Source organism: Leopardus geoffroyi, chromosome X, assembly GCF_018350155.1.
Source record: "Leopardus geoffroyi isolate Oge1 chromosome X, O.geoffroyi_Oge1_pat1.0, whole genome shotgun sequence".
Taxonomy (NCBI): domain Eukaryota; kingdom Metazoa; phylum Chordata; class Mammalia; order Carnivora; family Felidae; genus Leopardus; species Leopardus geoffroyi.
This window is the reverse complement of record NC_059343.1, coordinates 127595736-127616820: the sequence shown is the minus strand read 5'-3', so window position 1 is coordinate 127616820 and position 21085 is coordinate 127595736. Positions and strand designations below refer to the sequence as shown.

General features: G+C 55.6%; 2 protein-coding genes across 10 annotated transcripts; both read left to right on the top strand.

Moving 5' to 3' along the window:
- The first annotated feature begins 8909 nt into the window (after nucleotides 1-8909).
- SLC10A3 (solute carrier family 10 member 3) lies at nucleotides 8910-12687 on the top strand. Of its 9 annotated transcripts, none has more exons than XM_045471755.1 (4): nucleotides 8910-9670; nucleotides 10216-10296; nucleotides 10883-11377; nucleotides 11465-12687. In XM_045471755.1, exons 1-4 carry the CDS (start codon nucleotides 9644-9646, stop codon nucleotides 12452-12454), a joined length of 1593 nt encoding a protein of 530 aa, XP_045327711.1. In that variant the 5' UTR covers nucleotides 8910-9643; the 3' UTR covers nucleotides 12455-12687. The 9 variants fall into 9 exon arrangements, with proteins under 9 accessions (XP_045327711.1, XP_045327712.1, XP_045327709.1 ...); XM_045471753.1 differs by having other exon boundaries at nucleotides 8911-9278; nucleotides 9637-9670; nucleotides 10883-12687; XM_045471760.1 differs by having other exon boundaries at nucleotides 8911-9278; nucleotides 9637-9670; nucleotides 9792-10296; nucleotides 10883-12687.
- A 604-nt stretch (nucleotides 12688-13291) lies between these two features.
- Nucleotides 13292-15975, top strand: UBL4A (ubiquitin like 4A). Its single transcript, XM_045471763.1, has 4 exons — nucleotides 13292-13438; nucleotides 13622-13727; nucleotides 13921-14135; nucleotides 14258-15975. The coding sequence occupies exons 1-4, from the start codon at nucleotides 13391-13393 to the stop codon at nucleotides 14366-14368; spliced, it is 480 nt and encodes a 159-aa protein (XP_045327719.1). The 5' UTR covers nucleotides 13292-13390; the 3' UTR covers nucleotides 14369-15975.
- The last annotated feature ends 5110 nt before the right edge of the window (nucleotides 15976-21085 follow it).

The following is a 21085-nucleotide window of genomic DNA, read 5'->3' as shown; positions in this document are numbered from 1 at the left end:
CCCACCAACTCCCTCGAACACCTCAAAGGCGGGTAGAGACAGGGATGGGGATTCAAATCAGCCCAGGTGCCTCCCCACTCCCCTCAGACTCCCTCAAGAGCTAGGGTGTCTACCCGCAGCCCTTGGCTTTGGATGCCTTTGAGATCAAGGCTCTGAAGCCCACGTCATGTGACCTATTTGGCATTTCTTGAGGATTACAGTTCTATTTCCCTTCGTCAAGTGAAAACCAACAAGAAACTCTAAGGAGTTTTCCTGGAATGCTACATCCCGTGGGCACAGCAGTGGTCAGGGAAAGGGGGAAAGGCACTTGGAACTTCCTCAGTTTGGGGAATCCAGGAGCCAGCCGGGCAGCCTCGAGGGGGCCGTAGCAGTGGCGATGGACTTCATGAGTCCTACTCTGGAAACAGGCTTCCCGGGCCTCCGCCTTCTAACAGGTCAGTGCTACCGGAGTGTGAACAAAGTGTCAAGAAAGGGAGGTATGTATGGAGCAGGGAGAAGAGGAGAGGCTGTCTCAAAGATCAGGGAGGTGGCGACAACAAGAGCCCGGGCGCTTGCCCGGGAGATGGTGATCAGAGAAGTCAACAGCCGGCCTGACCCCGAGCCAAGTGCTTTAGAGACTTGCTTTTTTAGAGCAGTTAGAGCAGAAAGTGCAGAGAGTTCACACAGGTAGGTCCCCGACCTACATTGACACCTCATCACCCGAACCCCAGAGTTGACGTTAGGGTTCCTTGTTGGTTTTGAACAGTCTGTGCGTTTGACAAATGTGCAATGATGTGTGTCTACCACTGTGGTATCATACGTGGGTCCACTTTGAAATCTTTTATTATAGACCGTTTCAAATGTCCCCCGAGGGAGGGAAGACACCGTAATGAGGTCCGACGTACCTGTGGGGTCGCCCCAGTGTTTCACCTGCACCCCCACAGCCCATATCGCCTTAGTTCCCCCATTGGCATTCCCACTAATACACCTACTACCTGCGTGGGCCTCATGCCAACCCTAGCAAGAAAGGACTGTCATTCTCCCCATTCACAGAAGAGCTAAAAGTCCCCGCTGAGCCCGGGAGGTCGGAAGCCAGGTAAGTGGGGCTCCTCAAGGTTGGTAGCTTGCCCCGAATGAAACTGAATGTCACTGAAGGTCCACACTGCAAGCCTGGGAGGCCTCTCAAACCACCGCTGTGATTGCCTGACCTTCCCCAAACATTCGCCAAGGCCCTGCCCTGGACCGTGTTACATTCTGGGGACACAGGACCGAGCCCCAGCGATGGCCCCTAACTCCTCGGGGCGGGGGTGGGGGCCGTGTCTTCACCAGGAGTCTCTACAGTCACAGAGACAGAAACACTAAGCCCAGCTTTATCCCCCACCTGGTCCAACACAGGCTACAAAGCCAATGGCGGTGTGAGGTAGAGCCTGCCCAACTTTCCAAAGTAGAGGTAAACCTTTCTATATCCTTCAACCCTCCTCCACCGGGGTGGTGCCCCTGCCCCGAAATCCCACTCCCACCTACCAGAGTTAGGTCACCCTGTAATGCCCGATGTTCTAAAACCTCCCACAAAAGACCACCAGAGTCATGAGTCAAAGCCAAGCGGCAAGGGTCGTTTATTACAGGTTCGAACCTGGACCTCTGCGCACTCGTTGCCGGTGACGCTAAGAGGCCTCGATCAGAGTTGGTATAGGGTTTTTATAGACAGGGACAAACAGAAGCAAGCAAGATTACAGAAGCGAAGGACGCCAGTTAGTTTGTGTACAATTACTATAGTTACTCATTTCATTACATATCAGACTACATTCATTTAGGGAGATTTATAACCCATTCTACTACACGGCGGGTTACATCCAGGAAAGGTCTCACAATGCTCATAGCAATAGCAAACAAAACAGACTTCTCAGCAATTGTATTTCTTGTCAAAGATCCACAATACAGGTCCCTCTGACCCCTGGGTCCACTTGGCCCCCAGGAGGCATGCCAGATGATGACTGAACCTAGTCGGTTAAAGTAAGGCATGGGTTTCTAAGGCCCTCTTGGCCCCCTTCCTGGCACCTCGGACCCAGGCGAACACTTTTCCTCAAAACCACAAATGATTCAGGGAAACAACTAAGAGGTCGTGTCCCTGTAACTGTTCCACTTGAGGTGTTGAGAGATAAATGGCCTTTCGTGAAACCAGCAAGCAAAACAGACTTCTCCACAATACAGGAAGAGAGAACTTAGCTTTAAACTGTTTGGATTGCTCTTTTCATTCCCCCCTTTTTCTTGTGCCTAAAGAGCCAATCTTGGATCTTCAGTTTTTTATTTGTAATGTCTCGAGCGGTTGGTACTGAGTTCGTAAGACCATTAATTGTACAGCATTGAACCTGTCTTGGACAAACTTAATAATTTTTGTTTATGATGCAGGGGCCGAATGTGAGAGCGAGAAGTAGGATGGCCAGAGTTAGAGCCCCTGCAGTAATGAGTTCTCTTGCTGGTGTCTCCGCACGTATACCCAATCTCCGGGTCGGTAGTGATGCGGCTCAGGAGGGGGCCCGTTCTCATAAATGGCTCTCAATCTGGGCCAAACTTCCTGGTGGGTGTGCTGGAGTTCCCTCAGGGAAATAAGAAGTTCATGATCATTAAATTCAGTTAACACATTAGACTGTAGGTTGGGAATTATAGGGGGGGGGGCACTCCATACATGATTTTAAAGGGGGTTAATCCAAGTTTATAAGGGGAGTTCCGTACCCTGAACAGAGCGTAGGGGAGTAAGACTACCCAGTTAGCGCCAGTCTCCATGGTCAATTTGGTTAGGGTCTCTTTTAGGGTTCTATTTATTCTTTCTACCTGTCCTGAACTTTGGGGTCTATATGCACAATGTAGTTTCCAATCGGCCCCAATAAACTGCGCTATCCCTTGTATTACCTTTGAAATGAATGCTGGTCCGTTGTCTGATCCTATTAGGGTAGGGAATCCGTACCTGGGCATGATGTCTTCCAACATCTTCTTTGCTACTATCTGCGCAGTCTCATGCTTGGTGGGGAAGGCCTCTGTCCATCCTGAAAAGGTATCTATAAACACTAGCAAATATTTATATCCATATTTTCCAGGCTTTACCTCGGTGAAGTCTACTTCCCAATAGGCTCCCGGCCTGGTTCCGCGAGTTCTGGAGCCAGGGTTTTTCCCGTGGTTGGTGGCGTTAGTTAGTTGGCAAGCTTTACAGCTAGTAACTATCTGTTCAATTTTTGTCCTAGAGTCTTTGATGGTGATTCTAGCATGTCTTGCATTTTTCTTGTGCCCATATGAGTGGCTCGGTGCATCTTGGATAAGACTTTATTTCCCATTTCCTCTGGGAGGATTATGCTACAGTCCACTGCTTTCCACCATCCGTTAAGGCACTGAGTCATAGGCAATTTTTGGATCCAGTCTAGGTCTTTTTTAGTGTAGGTGGGGCTTTCTGGTAAGCTAGCTGGACCGGGGTCTGGTAGGGTGGTCATTAAAGCACAGTCCACCTGTAAGGCCACCCCTCGGGCCACCTGGTCAGCCAAATTATTTCCTCTGGCCACCGGTGTGATCGGTTTTTGGTGGCCTGGGCAATGTATGATGGCTAGTCGTTTAGGCAGCCAGAGTGCCTTTAAAAGAGCCAATATTTCTTTTCCCCTCTGCAGTTAACAGTTTAGTCTCTTGTCTTTTCCCAAAGTCAGTGTCTTGGTTAAGGCCACAAGTTCAGCCCGTTGGGCAGAGGTGCCAGCTGGCAAAGGCTCTGCCCAAACAGTCTCAGTTTCAGTTGTGACTGCTGCCCCCGCGTACCTTTGACCCTGATGTATAAAGCTGCTGCCGTCAGTGAACCAGGTAACTTCGGCGTCTGGCAGCGGATGATCCTGTAAATCTTTCCGAACTCCATGAACCTGTGCCAATATCTCAGCGCAGTCATGGAGAGGGGTATCCAAGTCCGGGTCTGGTAATAGGGAGGCAGGGTTTAGTCGATCATACGGAGGCAAGGGGGCCAGCCAGCCGCTACTGGGTCCAGTCTTTTTGAAAGATAGGCAATGGGCCTGGGCCATGGGCCAAGGAGTTGCGTCAGCACTGCTTTGGCTACCCCTTTATTTTCATTTTGAGTGAAGAGGGCGGGTGTAGTTTTTGGCTGCCACGGTTTTTGACCATGATGTGGCTTCTTTTTAGGGCATTCTCGGGCCCAGTGGCCTTTTTCTTTGCAATAGGCGCATTGGTCCTTATCTAGGGGCCTGTGTTTATCCAGGGGCTTTTGGACAACAGTAGCCAGGACTTTGGTCATTTTCTCGGTGGCTTTAAGTTGCCTGTCCTCTGGAGTCTCTCTATTATTATAGACACGCTGGGCAATGCGGAGTAAGTCCTGAATCTGTTTTCCCTCCAGGTCCTCTAGCTTCTGGAGTTTCTTTTTAATATCAGTGGCTGCTTGATTTACAAAGGTCATTACAACAGCAGCTTGATTTTCGGGGGCCTCGGGGTTCATGGGGGTATACTGTCTGAAGGTTTCCATTAATCTTTCTAAATAAGCGGCAGGGCTCTCTGTCTTACCTTGTATTATTGAATACACTTTTGCCAAATTAGTGGGCTTGCGTGCAGCAGCCCGGAGACCCGCCATTAGAGTCTGGCGATAAATGCGCAGCCGTCCCCTACCTTCTGCCGTGTTGTAGTCCCAGCCATCCTGTGGGGGTCGGGTCAAGGGAAAAGCTGCATTAATGGGATCAAGGTTAGCAGTGGGTTGGCCGTCCTCTCCAGGAACCAGCTTTCTTGCCTCCAATTGAATTCGTTAGGGCTATGGGAGGCTCTGCCAGCGCAGCAGGGATAGGGGCAGCTTGCGGAGTGCGAGGAGGAACCTGGTAAGGGGGAGGGTCAAGGAAAGGTAAATCTTCTGAGGAAGAGGAGAGGAGAAGGGGGGGGCGCCGCTGGCCAGGGGGCGGGAAGGAAAGCCGCAGGGAGCTGGGGAAGGAGGAGAGAGAAACAAAGGATGGAGTAATTAATTCTGATTAGCCGAGAAAGCACTTAATTCCAATAAAACATCCGACCCATGAAAGAAAAACAAGAACTAACAGAAATCTTTTGCAGCGGTTTCAACTTTCTGGTGCCGTCTCGGCCAGCCCAACAGAAAGGGTTATGGCTAGGACGGCGGTAATTACAAGGGCCCAGGGGTGACAATACATTTAGACTGACAAAGAAGCACTCTTTAGACTGACAAAGAAGCACTCGCGTACTCGCCCGTCCGCGTCCCTCGCAGGAACTTAGGTGCCTCTTAGCATGGGCGGGCAGGTATAAACCCCCTGCTCGGATCAAAAAAATTTTGACCGCCTTAAGCCATATGAGGATCACCGTGGAAATCGGGTTAGAGCCCACTCAAATCCCGTAGCTTATGCTGTGGGACTACACATAGGGTAAGTCAGGCGCGTGCCCCTGACTCCCAACAATCATTCCATTCAACAGACAGACACACAGACATACATCACATTAAAATACCGGTAACAATTGGCATGCCTAGATGGTTTTTCCTTTTTTTAGACGCCTAGAGATATTTTTTTAGCACTCTGGAGGTTCATAAAGAAAATGAAAGTATTTAGTTCGCAGGCGCGTTGGGCGTAAGAAGCCCACAGAAAAGAATCCTGATGGGCCAAGAAGGCCCCCAGATGGGCTAAGAAAAGCCCCCAGATGGGCCAAGAAGGCCCCCAGATGGGCTAAGAAAAGCCCCCAGATGGGCCAAGAAGGCCCCCAGATGGGCTAAGAAAAGCCCCCAGATGGGCTAAGAAAAGCCCCCAGATGGGCCAAGAAGGCCCCCAGATGGGCTAAGAAAAGCCCCCAGATGGGCCAAGAAGGCCCCCAGATGGGCTAAAAAAGCCCCCAGATGGGCTAAGAAAAGCCCCCAGATGGGCCAAGAAGGCCCCCAGATGTCAGTGGACGTCTCCAACTGACCCCGGCCGGGTGCCCTATAGCGCGTCCGCCAGGGTCACACCAGCTTCCAGACAGAACCGGTTCTCCAGAGAAGAAGCACAGATCAGAGAGAAAAGGAAGAACGTTAGAGCCGGCTTACTTACCGATCGGAATCAGATACGACCCATTGACCAGAAGTCTGGTGGGCTCGGGGGAGATCTCGGTGGGACCTCCAAATGTAATGCCCGATGTTCTAAAACCTCCCACAAAAGACCACCAGAGTCGTGAGTCAAAGCCAAGCGGCAAGGGTCGTTTATTACAGGTTCGAACCTGGACCTCTGCGCACTCGTTGCCGGTGACGCTAAGAGGCCTCGATCAGAGTTGGTATAGGGTTTTTATAGACAGGGACAAACAGAAGCAAGCAAGATTACAGAAGCGAAGGACGCCAGTTAGTTTGTGTACAATTACTATAGTTACTCATTTCATTACATATCAGACTACATTCATTTAGGGAGATTTATAACCCATTCTACTACACGGCGGGTTACATCCAGGAAAGGTCTCACAATGCTCATAGCAATAGCAAACAAAACAGACTTCTCAGCAATTGTATTTCTTGTCAAAGATCCACAATACAGGTCCCTCTGACCCCTGGGTCCACTTGGCCCCCAGGAGGCATGCCAGATGATGACTGAACCTAGTCGGTTAAAGTAAGGCATGGGTTTCTAAGGCCCTCTTGGCCCCCTTCCTGGCACCTCGGACCCAGGCGAACACTTTTCCTCAAAACCACAAATGATTCAGGGAAACAACTAAGAGGTCGTGTCCCTGTAACTGTTCCACTTGAGGTGTTGAGAGATAAATGGCCTTTCGTGAAACCAGCAAGCAAAACAGACTTCTCCACAATACAGGAAGAGAGAACTTAGCTTTAAACTGTTTGGATTGCTCTTTTCAACCCTTTGTTTTAAAAGCCAGAATCCCGAGTCAAACGGACATAAGCAAAAATAAGCAATGACAAAAGAGGGGGACTAGTGTTCCCACATCAGACCCCAACGCCCACAGTAATTCTAGCCCCAGTAATGTCATTAGCACATGGGGTGATTCCCATGCAAACCTTGTGTACCAAATGTGGAGGAGGGATTGAGGTGCTGATGCTGGGTAGACAAAAATGACCGCCGTCGCTACACTTCGCTGTAAATAGCAAGTGCATGCCATACTTGTACAGAACACGTCTTCCACGCATACTTATCACAGTGTCCCCGGACAAACCTGCCTGGAGAGGAGGAAAGTAGGAGTAAGCACACCTCTTAGGGCCACCATCGTGACTCTATAACATAGTACAGTGGCAGGTCTCCCACCCGAACTGCTGTCACTGTCGTCTGCTCTGTATGTTCTCTCAGTCTAGATGACATTCTCTTGCCTTTAATTTAGCCGTCCCTTTTTCCTGTAGAGGCCGCCAAGTTCCCTCATGCCAGACCCCCCACCAGCCCACTCTGGCTGTTCAGGGAGTGCTGAAGCGGCTGACAATAACGGGGAGCAGCCTTCTGACTACATTTGTTCCCCTTGACCCCTGGCCCCAATTCCCATTTAGTTGAATGATTAAAACATAGGTTTCCTCCAGGGAGGACAAGTCTTTTAGGTTTTCCTTCCCCTGCCTTTCTGGCTGACCCATTCCTCCTCTCCCTATGGCCAGTAATACCCAGTCCCCGACGGCCCCACCCCCACTGCCCTTTTGCAAACGGCACCCTGCTTCCATCAGGACTCCCTCAACCTCATTTGAGAGGGACACTACGGAGATGTTCTTAGACAAAGTACACACACACACACACGGCTTATGCCTTACTGGTCCTCTGAAGCTAAACAACAGCCTAGAGCTAGGGCCTCTGAATGTTTCTGATCACTGACATAAATCAAACCATCTTAAGCATACACCCCAACCATGTGTTTAACTGTTTACATATCGTACACACGTACCAATCTGAACTTTATAAAACACACACAAATACAAATTTTAAAGTAAAATGTATTTAAGTAAGTTTAAACTTAATATATTTTTACTTTTTAAATTAACAGATTTTTATTAAAGTTATTCTGTACTTGAAAAATTAAAATACAGAGGCGCCTGGGTGGCTCAGTCGGTTAAGCGTCCGACTTCGGCTCAGGTGTGAGTTCGAGCCACGCGTCGGGCTCTGTGCTGACAGCTCAGAGCCTGGAGCCTGTTTCGGATTTTGTGTCTCCCTCTGTCTGACCCTCCCTCGTTCATGCTGTCTCTTTCTGTCTCAAAAATAAATAAACGTTAAAAATAAATAAAAATTAATAAAAATTAAAATACAAATGCCGTTTTGTTTTGGTTACGTTCTCAACGATGTGTCTTGTGCACCTGCCGTGGGCAAGTACCTGTAACTCTGGGGGCCACCAGCTTCCATCACAGCCGTGACAAGTTCTTCCAGCAGCCTTTCGGAACATGCAAGTCTCCTTAGACTCAGCACTTGCTTATTGTCTCCCCATTTTGCCCAACTTATGCCATCTGATTGTCTATTCCTTGTCCGTGAGGCCTTCAGACCCTGCTGCTGGCGCCAAAAAGTTTTGAAAAGCGGACAAGCCCCCTGATGTCCCACAGTGTGGAACTAGACACTGGGTCCACGGCCGAACGAAGGAAGGTGGGAATAGGCGGCGCCTGACCCTGAGCTCCCGCCACCACCAGCGGCCCGCTGGCGATCCGGCCCTGCTAGCGGCTAAGCCCGTGTCCCACTGCCCCCAGGGGTCGCAGAGCGTTTGGGCCCGACCAGGGCCCCTAACCCGGAGCGGGTCGTCCCGACAACAAGCGCAGAAGACTCAGCCCCACGGCGTGGACCAACCACGACCCGGAAGACATCCGGGGCCTCGAGCCCGCGCCGACTCGTCGCTCCCGGATACGTCACATCCGGTCGGAACCGGCCCCGGTCGCTAGAGGTGAGCCGGCCGCTGCAGGGAGGGGCGGGGCCTCGGCGGGGCGGGGCCGGGGCCCCTGTGGGCGGGGCGGGGCGGGGCGGGGTGGGGTGGGGTGGGGTGGGGCGGGGCAGGGCCCCGGCGGGCCCAGCTCGCAGGCGTCCGCCGGGCCGGCAGGCGCTGGCGCCGGCGCCAAGCTCCCGGGCCGCGGCGGCGGGTGAGCGCTCTGGGCCGGAAAGGGAGGGCGGAACGCAGCCTCTGGCCCCGGCCCGGGTCCGTGCTCGCCCGCTCGGGCGGCCGGGCCCGACGGGCGCGGCCGCAGGGCCTGGGAGTGGCGTGAGGGCCCGTAGCGCGATCCCGGGACCGCCCGGACGGGTCACCCGCCTGCCGACTGCAGGACGACAGCGAGAGCCCGGCGGCGGCGCGCCCCTCCCTCCTCGGTTCGCGCTCGAGCTCTGTGCCCAACCCGGCAACTTCCGGAGTCCCAGGTAGGGAGGAGCCCCGGGTCGGCAATGCCAACTGCCCAAACACCGAACTCACGGCCTGTGTGGAAAAAGCGGCCGGCCCAGGGTTCCCTCCCCTGCCTTGGGGTGCATCTGCTCAAAGTCTTCCAGCCCCTCAAGCAGAAATGGTGTGGGATCTGGGCCAGACCTCTCTCGCAGTGACTCAAAGCCGCCAGCAGTACTGGAAGGACAGGGTGGATGGCCCTTAGCCTCCTCCCTCCTGGAGGGAGGAACCATCACACCACCCCGGTGGCTTCAGTCCTGGGTGCTGTCATCTTTTCCCTGTGACTCCCCTCCACTTTGCTTCTCATACTCCCTCTGGTTTTCCTGCCTCCCTCTTCAGCGGTGGGATGCAAAGCTGGACCAAGGCCTCCAGGGTAAGTGACCCCCAAACTCCAAAGCAGCAGAGGCCATGGCATGCAGCGGGTAAGAGGGGACCTCTCCAGGGATGAGTTTTTGCTTAACCTGCCCATTCACCCTACTTCCCCTGCTCCCCAGGCTCAGATGACGGGGGACAGGGCCAAAGACTGATAGGATGTCGAGAGGCCAGAGCCTCTTCCAGGACTGGGACACTGCAATCAGGCACCGAGAGGAAAACGACAGTAGTGATGATAAACCACTGTGGCCCCATCCTCGTTGCCCCAGTTCCAGCAGGTGATGTGACTACAGGCTGGTGACAGCCCAAATTGAGAAGAGGAAGCAAGCAAACCTCTTTCCATCCCGAGGCACCTTCCCCCACTGGAAACACTAGGTCCCACTGGAAGTTCTGGGCTCTGGACCCTGAGCAGAGCCTCTCAGATGTGACACATTGCTTCTAGCAGCTCAGATTCTGGGGACAGATGAGTTGGAGCTCTGACAGGAGGAAGAAAAGCACCTAGCAAGCACGTGGTCCTATTTGACCCCCTCCTGCTTCCCCTTCCAGCAGGCTCCCTGGAGAGAGAGAGGACCTGCCCCCCATCCCAGGACCCCCATCTCACCACCGTCCGCACGTAGGGTAGGCCAGGTAGCCACTGCAGCACCATTCATAACTCCACATCCATGGTAGACATCAGCCCCCAAGGCCCCACCGCACACGCCCCTTTGCCAGCTGCTTTCTGCCTGGCAGATGACAGTCAGACACCCTTTGCTCTCACCAGACTTGTCTCCTTGGCATCCCCACGCAGCCTGTCAGAGATTTCATCCTGGTTGTGGTATAGCTATGGCCCCTCTATAGCTCAAACAAAGCCCGCGGGGAACAGGCTAGTGGTGATGGGACTGCGGGGTGGCTCTCCCAAGTCCCTTGGTATCAGGACATTTCTGCATGTTCACTGTACTGGAAAAGCCCAGGGAGATCAGCAGGCTGAACAGGAACTCCTGTGTGTAGGTGGCCCTTGTGGGCGAGGGATGGGAAACTCGGCGCAGGTACGCTGGAGGAGGGGACAGGCAAATGGCACTTAAGGGTCAACACGAGCCATTGCCTTCTTGTCCCAGGGTTTGGGTCTAGGGGCTCTGCTGCGTGTCCCAGCAGGCGGGCTCGCCGATCCCCTCGCTCCCGGCCTCACAGCTGGTCACCCTGACCAGCCACCTTTCTGTGTCCCGTCTGTCCTCAGGAAGAGCTCTGCCATCAAGGAGCACAGCACAGGGCCAGGCCCGGCCCATGGACCCTTCTCCGGACGGCCCAACGGCACCAGCGGGGCTGTTCTCCTAAGCCACAGAGGGCCTGGCCACACTGTACTCGGCGAAGAGCCATGGTGTTCAGGAGGGGCAGAAGCAGCTCCCAGCGGTGGCCTCGCCTGGGAGGGGGTGGCGGTTGCCGAGGCCCCCTAGGCATGCTCAGGGCTTCCTTGCTTCTGGCCAGCCTGCCTTTGGGGGCCAGGGGAACAGCTAGTGCCAGCCTCAGCACAGCTCTGGGCCACAGGGTGCCCCTGACAGGGGGCCGATACTTGAGCATTGGGGACGGCTCTGTGATGGAGTTTGAGTTCCCAGAGGAGAGCGAGGGCATCATTGTGATCTCGAGCCAGTACCCGGGCCAGGGCAACAGGACAGGGCCTGGCCCCATGCTGAGGGTCACCTCCCTCGACACGGAGGTGCTGACCATCAAGAATGTGAGTGCCATCACCTGGGGCGGTGGGGGCGGCTTCGTGGTGAGCATCCACTCGGGCCTGCCTGGGCTAGCCCCGCTCCTCATTCAGCTCCTGGACCCCCATGAGGCCCCGCCCATGCTAATCGAGGAACGGAGAGATTTCCGCATCAAGGTCTCACCTGCCGAAGATGCTCCCGCCACCCTCGGCGCTGACCTGGTCCACTTCTCAGAGAACCCGATTCTCTACTTGCTCCTGCCTCTGATCTTTGTCAACAAGTGTTCATTTGGGTGCAAAGTGGAACTCGAGGTTCTGAAAGGGCTCCTGCAGAGCCCCCAGCCCGTGCTGCTGGGCCTCCTGGGCCAGTTTTTGGTCATGCCCTTCTATGCTTTCCTGATGGCCAAGGTCTTCGTGCTGCCCAAGGCCCTGGCTCTAGGCCTCATCATCACCTGCTCGTCACCCGGCGGCGGGGGGAGCTACCTCTTCAGCCTCCTCCTCGGAGGGGACGTCACCCTGGCCATCTCCATGACGTTCATCTCAACGGTGGCTGCCACCGGTTTCCTGCCGCTGTCCTCCGCCGTCTACAGCCGCCTGCTCAGCATCCACGAAACGCTCCACGTGCCCATCTCCAAGATCCTGGGGACCCTGCTATTCATCGCCATCCCCATAGCAGCCGGCGTGGTGATCAGGTCCAAGCTCCCCAAGTTCTCCCAGCTGCTGCTGCACGTCATCAAGCCTTTCAGCTTCGTGCTGCTCCTGGGTGGCCTCTTCCTGGCCTACCGCATGGGGGTCTTCATCCTGGCGGGTGTCAGGCTCCCTATCGTGCTGGTGGGCCTCACGGTGCCCCTGGTCGGCCTCCTGGTGGGCTACTGCCTGGCCACGTGCCTGAAGCTGCCGGCGGCACAGCGGCGGACGGTCAGCATTGAGGTAGGGGTCCAGAACAGCCTGCTGGCCTTGGCCATGCTGCAGCTGTCCCTCCGTCGCCTTCAAGCCGACTACGCCTCCCAGGCCCCCTTCATTGTAGCGCTGAGCGGCACCTCGGAGATGCTGGCCTTGGTTGTTGGCCACCTCATCTATAGCAGCCTGTGCCCAGTCCCCTGAGGCCCCTGGGTCCAGCTTCCACCACGCGTCGCCTGCGGCCTCCAGCCAACCGCCCCCACAGCTCTCCTGTACCAAAGGCCTTTGGCTCTCATGCACTATGCACTCAGAAAACAATCCAGGCTTATTTTTTTTACCGGTTTTTTATTCTCCAGCTTTCAGTGCCAAAGAGGCCACGCTGAGTTAGGTAGGTGGGCACTGCTCAGAAAATATATTTCAATAAAAGAGAGAAGCAAGCTCGGGTGCCTCCCAGTCTTTGACCTTTGGGGCCTGGGGAGTGGGGTAGGAACAGTGCGGCTGGGTAGATGTGGGCCAGGGTGGAGGACTGGCGTGGGTGGCAGTGGTGACCCGTGCACAGACTTTCTGTCTCAACTCTCCCTCCCCACGCATCCCCTCTCTGGGAGAGGTGGGCCCTGCCGTTCTAGAAGGAGCGTGGGAGAATGAGGGCAGAGGCCGGGCTCCGCGGCCAGCTCCCAAGCTCAGTTTTCTGCGGCCAGACTAGAAAAGAGGAGGCAGAAGGCCCCGCGAGCAGTGGGGCAAGCTTGGCAGGGCCGGGCCACTACGTGGAGTCCCGAGAGGGAGAGTCGGGGTTCGCGCCGACTCGCCCGTCAGTCGGCCGGGGGCGGCCCCCCCCACTCCCAAACCCCAGCTCCCCGACGAAGCCGATCCGGCCCCACTCGCTCCTCCTCCCTCCCGTGGCAGGCGACTCCGTCGGCCCGGGCGTTCGCCAGGCCGGACGCCAAGGTGACTCCGCCGGCGCCGGGGGCGGGGGCCGGGCCCCGGCGCGCGGGGCGGGGCGGGGCGGGGGGCGGGGCCGGGGCGCGCCCCTCGCGCTGCTTCCGGCAGCGGCGGGCGGTTCCGGCGCGCGCCCGGGGCGGCGGCGCGCAGCGGGGGGCGGTGGGGCGCGCGCCGGCCGCAGTGGACGCCGCCGCGGCCGCCATGCAGCTGACGGTGAAAGCGCTCCAGGGCCGTGAGTGCAGCCTGCAGGTAGCGTCGCGGGCCCCCGCCGGCCTGCCGGCTCGGGCACTCACCACCCCCTGGGCGCGGGGTCGGGCCGAGGGCGGGGACGGGCTGGGGGTCGGGGGGGGGGGGGGGAGGGGGCGGCCGGGAGAGCCGCCGTCTGCGGGGGCCGCGGCCTCAACTCCTGCCTCCTGCCCTCGGCCCGGCCAGGTGTCGGAGGACGAGCCGGTGTCCACGCTGAAACATCTGGTCTCCGAGAAGCTGAACGTCCCGGTGCGCCAGCAGCGGCTGCTGTTCAAGGGCAAGGCCCTGGCAGGTACCCGGCAAGAGGAGACGCCCAGGGAGCCCCGCAGGAATTCAGGGGACGGGGTGCCTAGGCCGAGCCCGAGGAGCAGTGTGATGGCTGGAGTGCTGGCCACTCTACCTTCGGGGAGGTGACTGAACCCTCCTCAGACAGATGCCGCAGAGCTGCGCTGCGCGTAACGATTCCGTCAATCTCTCTTTGGCAGATGGGAAAAGACTCTCCGATTACAGCGTTGGGCCCAATTCCAAGCTCAACCTAGTGGTCAAACCTCTGGAGAAGGTGTTACTGGAAGAAAGCGCTGCCCGGAGACTGGCCGAGGCCCCGCCGCCACCCCCACCGGCCTGGCAGCTGATCTCCAAAGTCTTGGCCCGCCACTTCAGCGCGGCAGATGCCAGCAGAGTCCTGGATCAACTACAGAGGGTGAGAACGGTAGCCCAGGACATCCGCTCCCGGCCCGGCTGCTCCCGGCCCCTGACTCTGTCTTAGTGTACCCCCCCCCCCGCCATTGGCACCCCCGAATCCTCCTGGCCTTCTCTCCTCAGGATTACGAGAGGTCCCTGAACCGCCTGACGCTGGATGACATCGAACGCTTGGCTAGCCGCTTTCTGCACCCCGAAGTAACTGAAGCCATGGAGAAGGGGTTCTCCAAATAAGATTCCCAGCGCGGGGAGGAGCCCAGCCAGGCTACAAGCTGCATGTAGCATTAAACGTGTTCTCCTGTCGCAATCTGGCTCGTAATAATAGTAATACCTGGCAGTACCTGGGTGTCCACGCCTGGTTCTTGCCTGGGTTTGCTCCCACGCCTCACACAAAAGGTAAGACAACGAGGCTCCCAGCAGTGAAGTGAGGGAGCCAGCATCTGAGTCCAGCCGGATTCTAAAAATGCCTCCGAGTGCCCAGGAAAAACAGGGACCGTTCGGAAGGGTTCCGACGGACGGCCTTTGGCAAATCTTGTTTAGCCCGCTGAGAACAAATCCTCTAGCGACTCCTCTTGAGGCCTGAGAAGTGAAGCTGCTGGCGCCTGCTGCCCAATCCTGTCACCTGACCTCTGACAGGTGCGGCATTGGCAGGAGGTCAAGTGACAGCCAGCCCCGGGCTGCCCTTCCGCTGCCACAGCCAGTGGGCGCTCGACAAGGAAAAGCGGGCTGGGGAGTCACGGACCTGTGTGGTATGACCTCAGACGAGTCCCTGTGCCACGTGGGTCCCTAGGTGTTAACTCTGCCCAGTGAGGGCCACTCTCGAAACCTCCATTTCCTTCATTCTTACCCAGTCCTGGGGTGAGGGGCCTGCACCAGTCCGTCCACCCCACGCTCTGTAAGCAGGCCCCAAACGGAGCAACGGCCAAGCGTGGCCCAGAAATGCGACGGCCCGGCCCTTCGCGTCACAGCCCTTCGCTCCTCCCTCTGCTTGTCTCCGCCCGGACATGGGCATTTCTCACCTCTTAGGGATGACAGGTGACTGACTCGAGGTCACTCAGCCTCGGACAGGCCCCCACACCCTGCACTCACCCACGGTGTGGAAGTGGACCCCTTCCCCTGCCGCACGTACAGGGGCTTTCACTTTGCACACCCCTCACTGCCTGCAGGGAAGCCTCAGGGCGCTGGGAAGGGGGCAGAAGCGTGGGCTGGTGGCACCGAGCCTCCCACCTTGCCTGATGTGCGGGCACTAGAGGTCATCTAGTCACCAGCTCCTCGGAGGAGGACCCCTAGGTCGGGCGAGGCTAGAAGGAAGCCACTCTCCTGCCTGGTCCTCATGGGGTGAACGCTGGGTCCCCAGGCTTTGAAGAGCAGACAAGTCCCTGGCTCTGCCTGAGAGCTGGGAGTATAGCAGCTCGTGTGACTTACCAATGCTCCCGTCTTATTTTCAGTCAGGAAAGGTTTGTTGAAATTTTGAATCCCATTAAAGGTGAACGTGAAACTGACTTGTATCCGAAAGGAACAATATTAGCCAGGCTGCTTTCGGTGTCCAACGATTGGTTTAACCATGAAAGAAATTGGTCTAAACGGTAAAGGAAACAGTTTACAGAACTGAGAAGTCCCCGGGATATTGGCAGCAGATGAACAATTTCACCAAACGCCTAGTGTCTTCCCGCCTCCCCTCTGGCTCTCCACCCCAGGCTGCTGCCTCAGGATCTGAAGATGGCGGCTTGCGGTTTCCGCCAAATCTCTAGTTCGCACCCAGCCGGGAGCAACGCCTCGGCCTGCGGTGTAGCTTCCTTCTCTGACGCCCCCAGCCAATAAATGCTATCTTTCATTGGTCAGAAGCACGTCCCGTTCTGATGATTTTGGCCGGGGGTGGGGTGGGTGGTGGGAGGGCAGCCCCCTGGGTACCCACGAGCTGTGGGAGGGAGCGGGGATTCTCGACCGAAGCCAGGGCTGGATGGCGGCCTGGGGCGGCAACTGCCTACTGCAGGGGTGCGACACAGATGCGCGTTTCAGCCAGACCCTAGAGATGGTCGCTGAGTCCCTTGTGCCAGCGCCTCCTGGCTCAGGAACCACAAGAACCCTCTGGTGATTAGGAGCGGGCGAGTGGATAGTTGGACACGGGGGTTGGGAACTCAGCCGGGAGATCAGGATGGACACGGAGGCAGGAACGAGGTGTTCAGGATGCATGGTGGGAGCCTGATGGAAGAGCTGACTGGGACCCCAAGCCCTGTGCGGCCTCCTATAGTGACGTTCAGGCGTTAGGTGTGGACAGGATGTCCTAGAGTCTCTGAGGACAGATGAGGAGGCTTCCCAGAGAGTGTAGCCGGCAAAGAGGAGAGAGGGCTGGGCCTCGAAGCATTCCACCAACAGGAGATGCAGAAAAGGCCAAGGAACATCCCGACACTGAGCCACAGGGAAAGCTCAGGATGACGGGCCAACAATACCATTCCAGAAAGGAGGAGGGGTTGTCCAATACTGCCAAGAGGCATTACTAACAAGATGGTCGCTGGTGATGTTGGGAAGCAAGAAGCAGCTAGCTGCAGGCTGGCGAGGAGAGAGGGTGGTGCCAGTGACAGGGGATCCCGCATTCTGGAAGCTTGTCTGCAGAAGTGGGCGGTGATGGGCAGGCAAGGGAGGGAAGACGGGAGGGGGCGGGTGCTGCAGGGCTGGGAGGATGCTGCAGGCCACAGCCTGCCTCAGTCGATGCCGACAGCACTCAGGCAGACTTTTAACAGGACGCAGGAGGCCGCCTTCGCCTCTCAAAACTCTCCGTTCTCCGTAGGCAATCAAGCAATAATAGTTTTGGAAGAGCCCAGGGCAGTTGTCTTGTGGAATGTCCCAGAGTCTGGATTTGCCTGATTCCGTCCGCGTTAGATCCAGCTCAACTGCTATGACCAGTTGCTCTGCCCTTCCCCTCCCCCAGCAGCTTCAGGAGTCCCGGGTGGGGCTGCGCCGTCCCCGGGGAGGCTCATTCTGGTCACATGGTCAAGGTTGTGGCCGCCACACCTCTCCCTCACAAAGGTGCGTTTCCCTGTCCTAAAGCACCAGGAGTCTGCGGTAATAAACACCTTGGGCCCATGTGCCTGTGTTGTTCCCCAGCAATCTCTAACGGTTTTACCACACGATGCCGACCCTTGCCTGAACGAATTGTACCGACGGCTTCAAACTTGTGGTTTGCCAGGGCTGGCGTTCTACAGTGATTAGTTAGCAGCATTTCTCATGAAAGAGCTTTTCTTTCTCCGGCTCTCTTTTCTTGATTACCGTGGTGGATGCATTGGGCTTTTGTATCCAACAACTTAGAATCCGAAAGTTATGTTTTGGGGGGTAACTTTTATTGGGCTATAGCGTGCATGGGGTCACGTGCATTACTCATCAGTGTACTGCTCAATGGATTTTTAAAGTAAATAACACCCATGTATCCATCCCCTCTGGATCAAACCACAGAACACTGCCAACACTCCAGCACCTTCCCTGGCGCCGCCTTCCCAGTCATACTCCTCGCCCAAGAGTCTAATATCCTTTCGAATGATCAAACTGTTCTAGCCGTGGTTCTTTCTGGTGGGCCCCTGTGTCCCTCTGACATGCCTCCTCCCTTTGTATTTCAAGCACTTCCTTACTTTTTGGCACTGCGAAGCGCTCCAGGCTCATCATGTATTTTTTTTCCTGCCCCAGCTCTGGAATCACCCATCACTCCAGGAAGCTCTGGTTCCTTTTAGTGGAGAATGACATGGAGAAAGCAAGGCTTGGGTGTAGGGTGTGTTCATTGCTACTGGAGGGTCATCGCTTCTAAACCCTTTCACCGGACAAAACAAGGAAATATGTACGTTTAAGCTCATACTGCAATCCAGCATCACAGTCCTTTCTCACCGTTCGTCATTCCACAGAGAGAATTCTGGTTACTGACAACAGCGATATATTTACTCATTGGGGGCACTGGGCAGTCTACCTTAAAGGACACCCCAAATGGCCTCACTGCCACCTCATGACTACCATTGCTGACGGCAAAAATACTAAGAGTAAGGTCAATTCTTGTGTCCTTAGAATATAATGCCCTGAAGGGATCTACAAGCAGAAAGCGGAGTTAAAATCACCTGAATTTTCTCTGGGTGGTTTTATTATCATTTGGATGTGTAGTTAGGCTCATGTGTTTGTTTTCATTTGTTTTTGTTTGTATTCAACTTTTGCATTTCAGTTGTTTTTAGCTCTTTCAAATGTACTTTCGAACATGTGAGCTATTTATGTGGTTCAAAGTCAAAACTGTACAAAATGGTACAATCCAAGAAATCCCATGCCCATTTTGACCCCTACAGGGGACTATTTTCATTAGTTTCAGGTTTCTCCTTCCTGTTTTTTTTTTTTTTCTAATAAACATGTGTGTCTGTGAGAGACAGAGAGACAGAGACAGAGACAGAGAGAGAGTGTGTGTCCTTTGCATTCTTTTTTTTTTTTTTTTTTTACACAACAATATATCCCGGAAATCATTTCATTTTTCATTATGGATTCTTTTTTTTTTTTTTTTTAACTGCTGTCTGGGGTGATTGTATGAATGCACCATAGTTGATTTCACTAGCTTCCTGCTGATGGACTCGTACCTTGTGCCCCATAGTTTCCTATGACCACTTATGTTACAAGGAGTCACTTTGTGCATACACTTACATATCTGTGAAGTAACTGCCTATATGAGAGATTGCAGGGTCCACACAGCCATGACTCTTGTACTTAATACTCTCATTCAACAAGCAACAAACCACCTGCTGAAGAAACTGAACAACAAAAAGGTACCAGAGATGATATATGACCAATATAGAAGAAAACAAAACCAGATTATCATTTCAGATTATGAAAAATTCTATGCAGCAGACTAAAATGGGCAAATGTGATGAATCGTGCCTGGGGGTAGGATGTTAGACTGGTGACCCAGCAGGCCTTTCAAAGGTGACACCGGAGCCGAGATCTTGAAGACAAGGAGGAGCCAGCTATGGGAAAGTTTGTGGAGTCTTCCAAATAGAAGAATAAATTCAAAGTGGTAGGGCAGGCCACCCTTGGTCAGGAGCAAAGGGCCCCCCAGGCTGCAGAGAATGAGGCAGCAGACAGGTGACGGTACACGATGGATGAGCGGGAAGCCAGGTGACACAGTTTTATCAACTACATCAAGGAGTTTGGATATGATTCCAAGGGCAATGGGAGATCATTTTAGAATTGTAAATAGGTAAGTGATGTTATGTGATTTATATTAAAAATTAAGACAGGTGCCTGGGTGGCTCAGTTGGTTAACCATCTGACATCAGCTCAGGTCATGATCTTGTGGGTCATGAGTTTGAGCCCTGCGTCGGGGTCTGTGCTGACAGCTCGGAGCCTGGAGCCTGCTATGGATTCTGGGTCTCCCTCTCTCTCTCTGCGCCTCCCCCACTCATGCTCTGTCTCTGTCTCTCAAAAATAAATAAATGTTTAAAAAAATTTTTTTAACTCTTTTTGATCGTAGGGGTGTCTGGCTGCCTGGTTCGTTGGGTAGAGCATGCACCTTTTGGCTTGGGTGTGTGTGGGAGGGGGGTCGTGAGTTCGAGCTTCATGTGGGGCACAGAGATCACTTACAAAATAAAATTAAAAAATTAAAAACACTAAAGGTCATGTAAAGTCACTGTGAACCTTTTGGGGGAGAAATACACAAAAAAGAAGTGGGGACCACCCTCAGTCCCACCACACAGAGATACGAGGTGTTTACACGTCAGGCTACCGTTGCAGGATTTCCGCGCACGTATACAGTAGCTTGGTAAGTTGGGATTTTAGTGATTTCCCTTTTGCACTGTGGTTTTTCCTATGCGACCGCATCCCTGTTCTCCGTGGCCACTGACTACTTTAGCTCCAGTCGCCATCCCTTCCCTCCTTGCCTCCTACTGGCAGGCTTGCCCCCCGACGGGAGCCGCTTCGTGACCTTCCCAGACCGCCGGTCGGACCCGCACCTGTGCTCAGTCGCCCCCTCCAAAGGCCGCTTTGGTGTGTCCACCTGTACCGGGGAAGGGGACGGGGTGCGGGGCCGTGTCCGTCTGGGCCGTGGCCCATCTCCCTCCACGAACCGCTGCGAGGTCGTGGAGCCCCACGTGCTGGGGACACTGAGCCCAAGGAAGAGGCAGGGCCCTCTGGACAACAGGCCGTGGTGCCTGGCGGCCTCCCACGAGGTCTGGGGAGGGGCTAGGGGTGTGGGGAGGGGGTGGAGCTGAGGTAGGACTGGTTTGCGTGGGTGCAGTGGGGTCACACGTCACAGCGCGTGGCGACGATTGGTGAGGGAGCAGCTGCTGGCTAGGCTGCCAACGGCGGGGTCTCCGGGAGCCCAGGGCTGAGGGGCTGCAGGGCAGGGGACGCGGGGGCGGAGCCGGCTGTGGAGCAAGGCGCGCGGGAAGCAGTCCCGGGCCCAGGAGGAGCACAGGGGATCCGTTTGCGCAGGCGCTCCTGGGAGCCTGGTTGCTTTGGACGCTTGGGGGCGGAGCCTTAGGAGGGAGCCCTCATTGGCTAGGAGGACAAGGGTGGGGGGGGGGTAGTCTCTAGGGGCTCCTGGCAGAGCTGGCTGGGCGGGAACCAGTCAGGCGCCCAAGGGAATGGCCGGGAGGTGGGGGTGGGGAAATGTTGGCCTCGGCGCTCCCGGGAGGCCGGGGTGACTTGCGTGGGCTTTATGAGGAAGCGCTCATAGCCTAGGTAAGCCAAGGGGTCTCCCAGGGCCCAAGGGCGGAAAGGCCGGCTGGGCGGGCACCGGCCGCGGGCCTGGCGGCCTCACTAGGAACCCTAGGAGCCCGTTGGGCAGGCGCCTGGGGGTGGCGTCGAGCTGTGATAGGCGGGGCTTCCGCAGCCAGGGTCCGAGAGAGCCTGGGACGGCGTCGCTTTGGCGGGAACCGGCCACGCGCCCGGCAGCCTCCCGGCGGCCCGTTTGCGCGTGCGCGGGGAGGGCGGGGT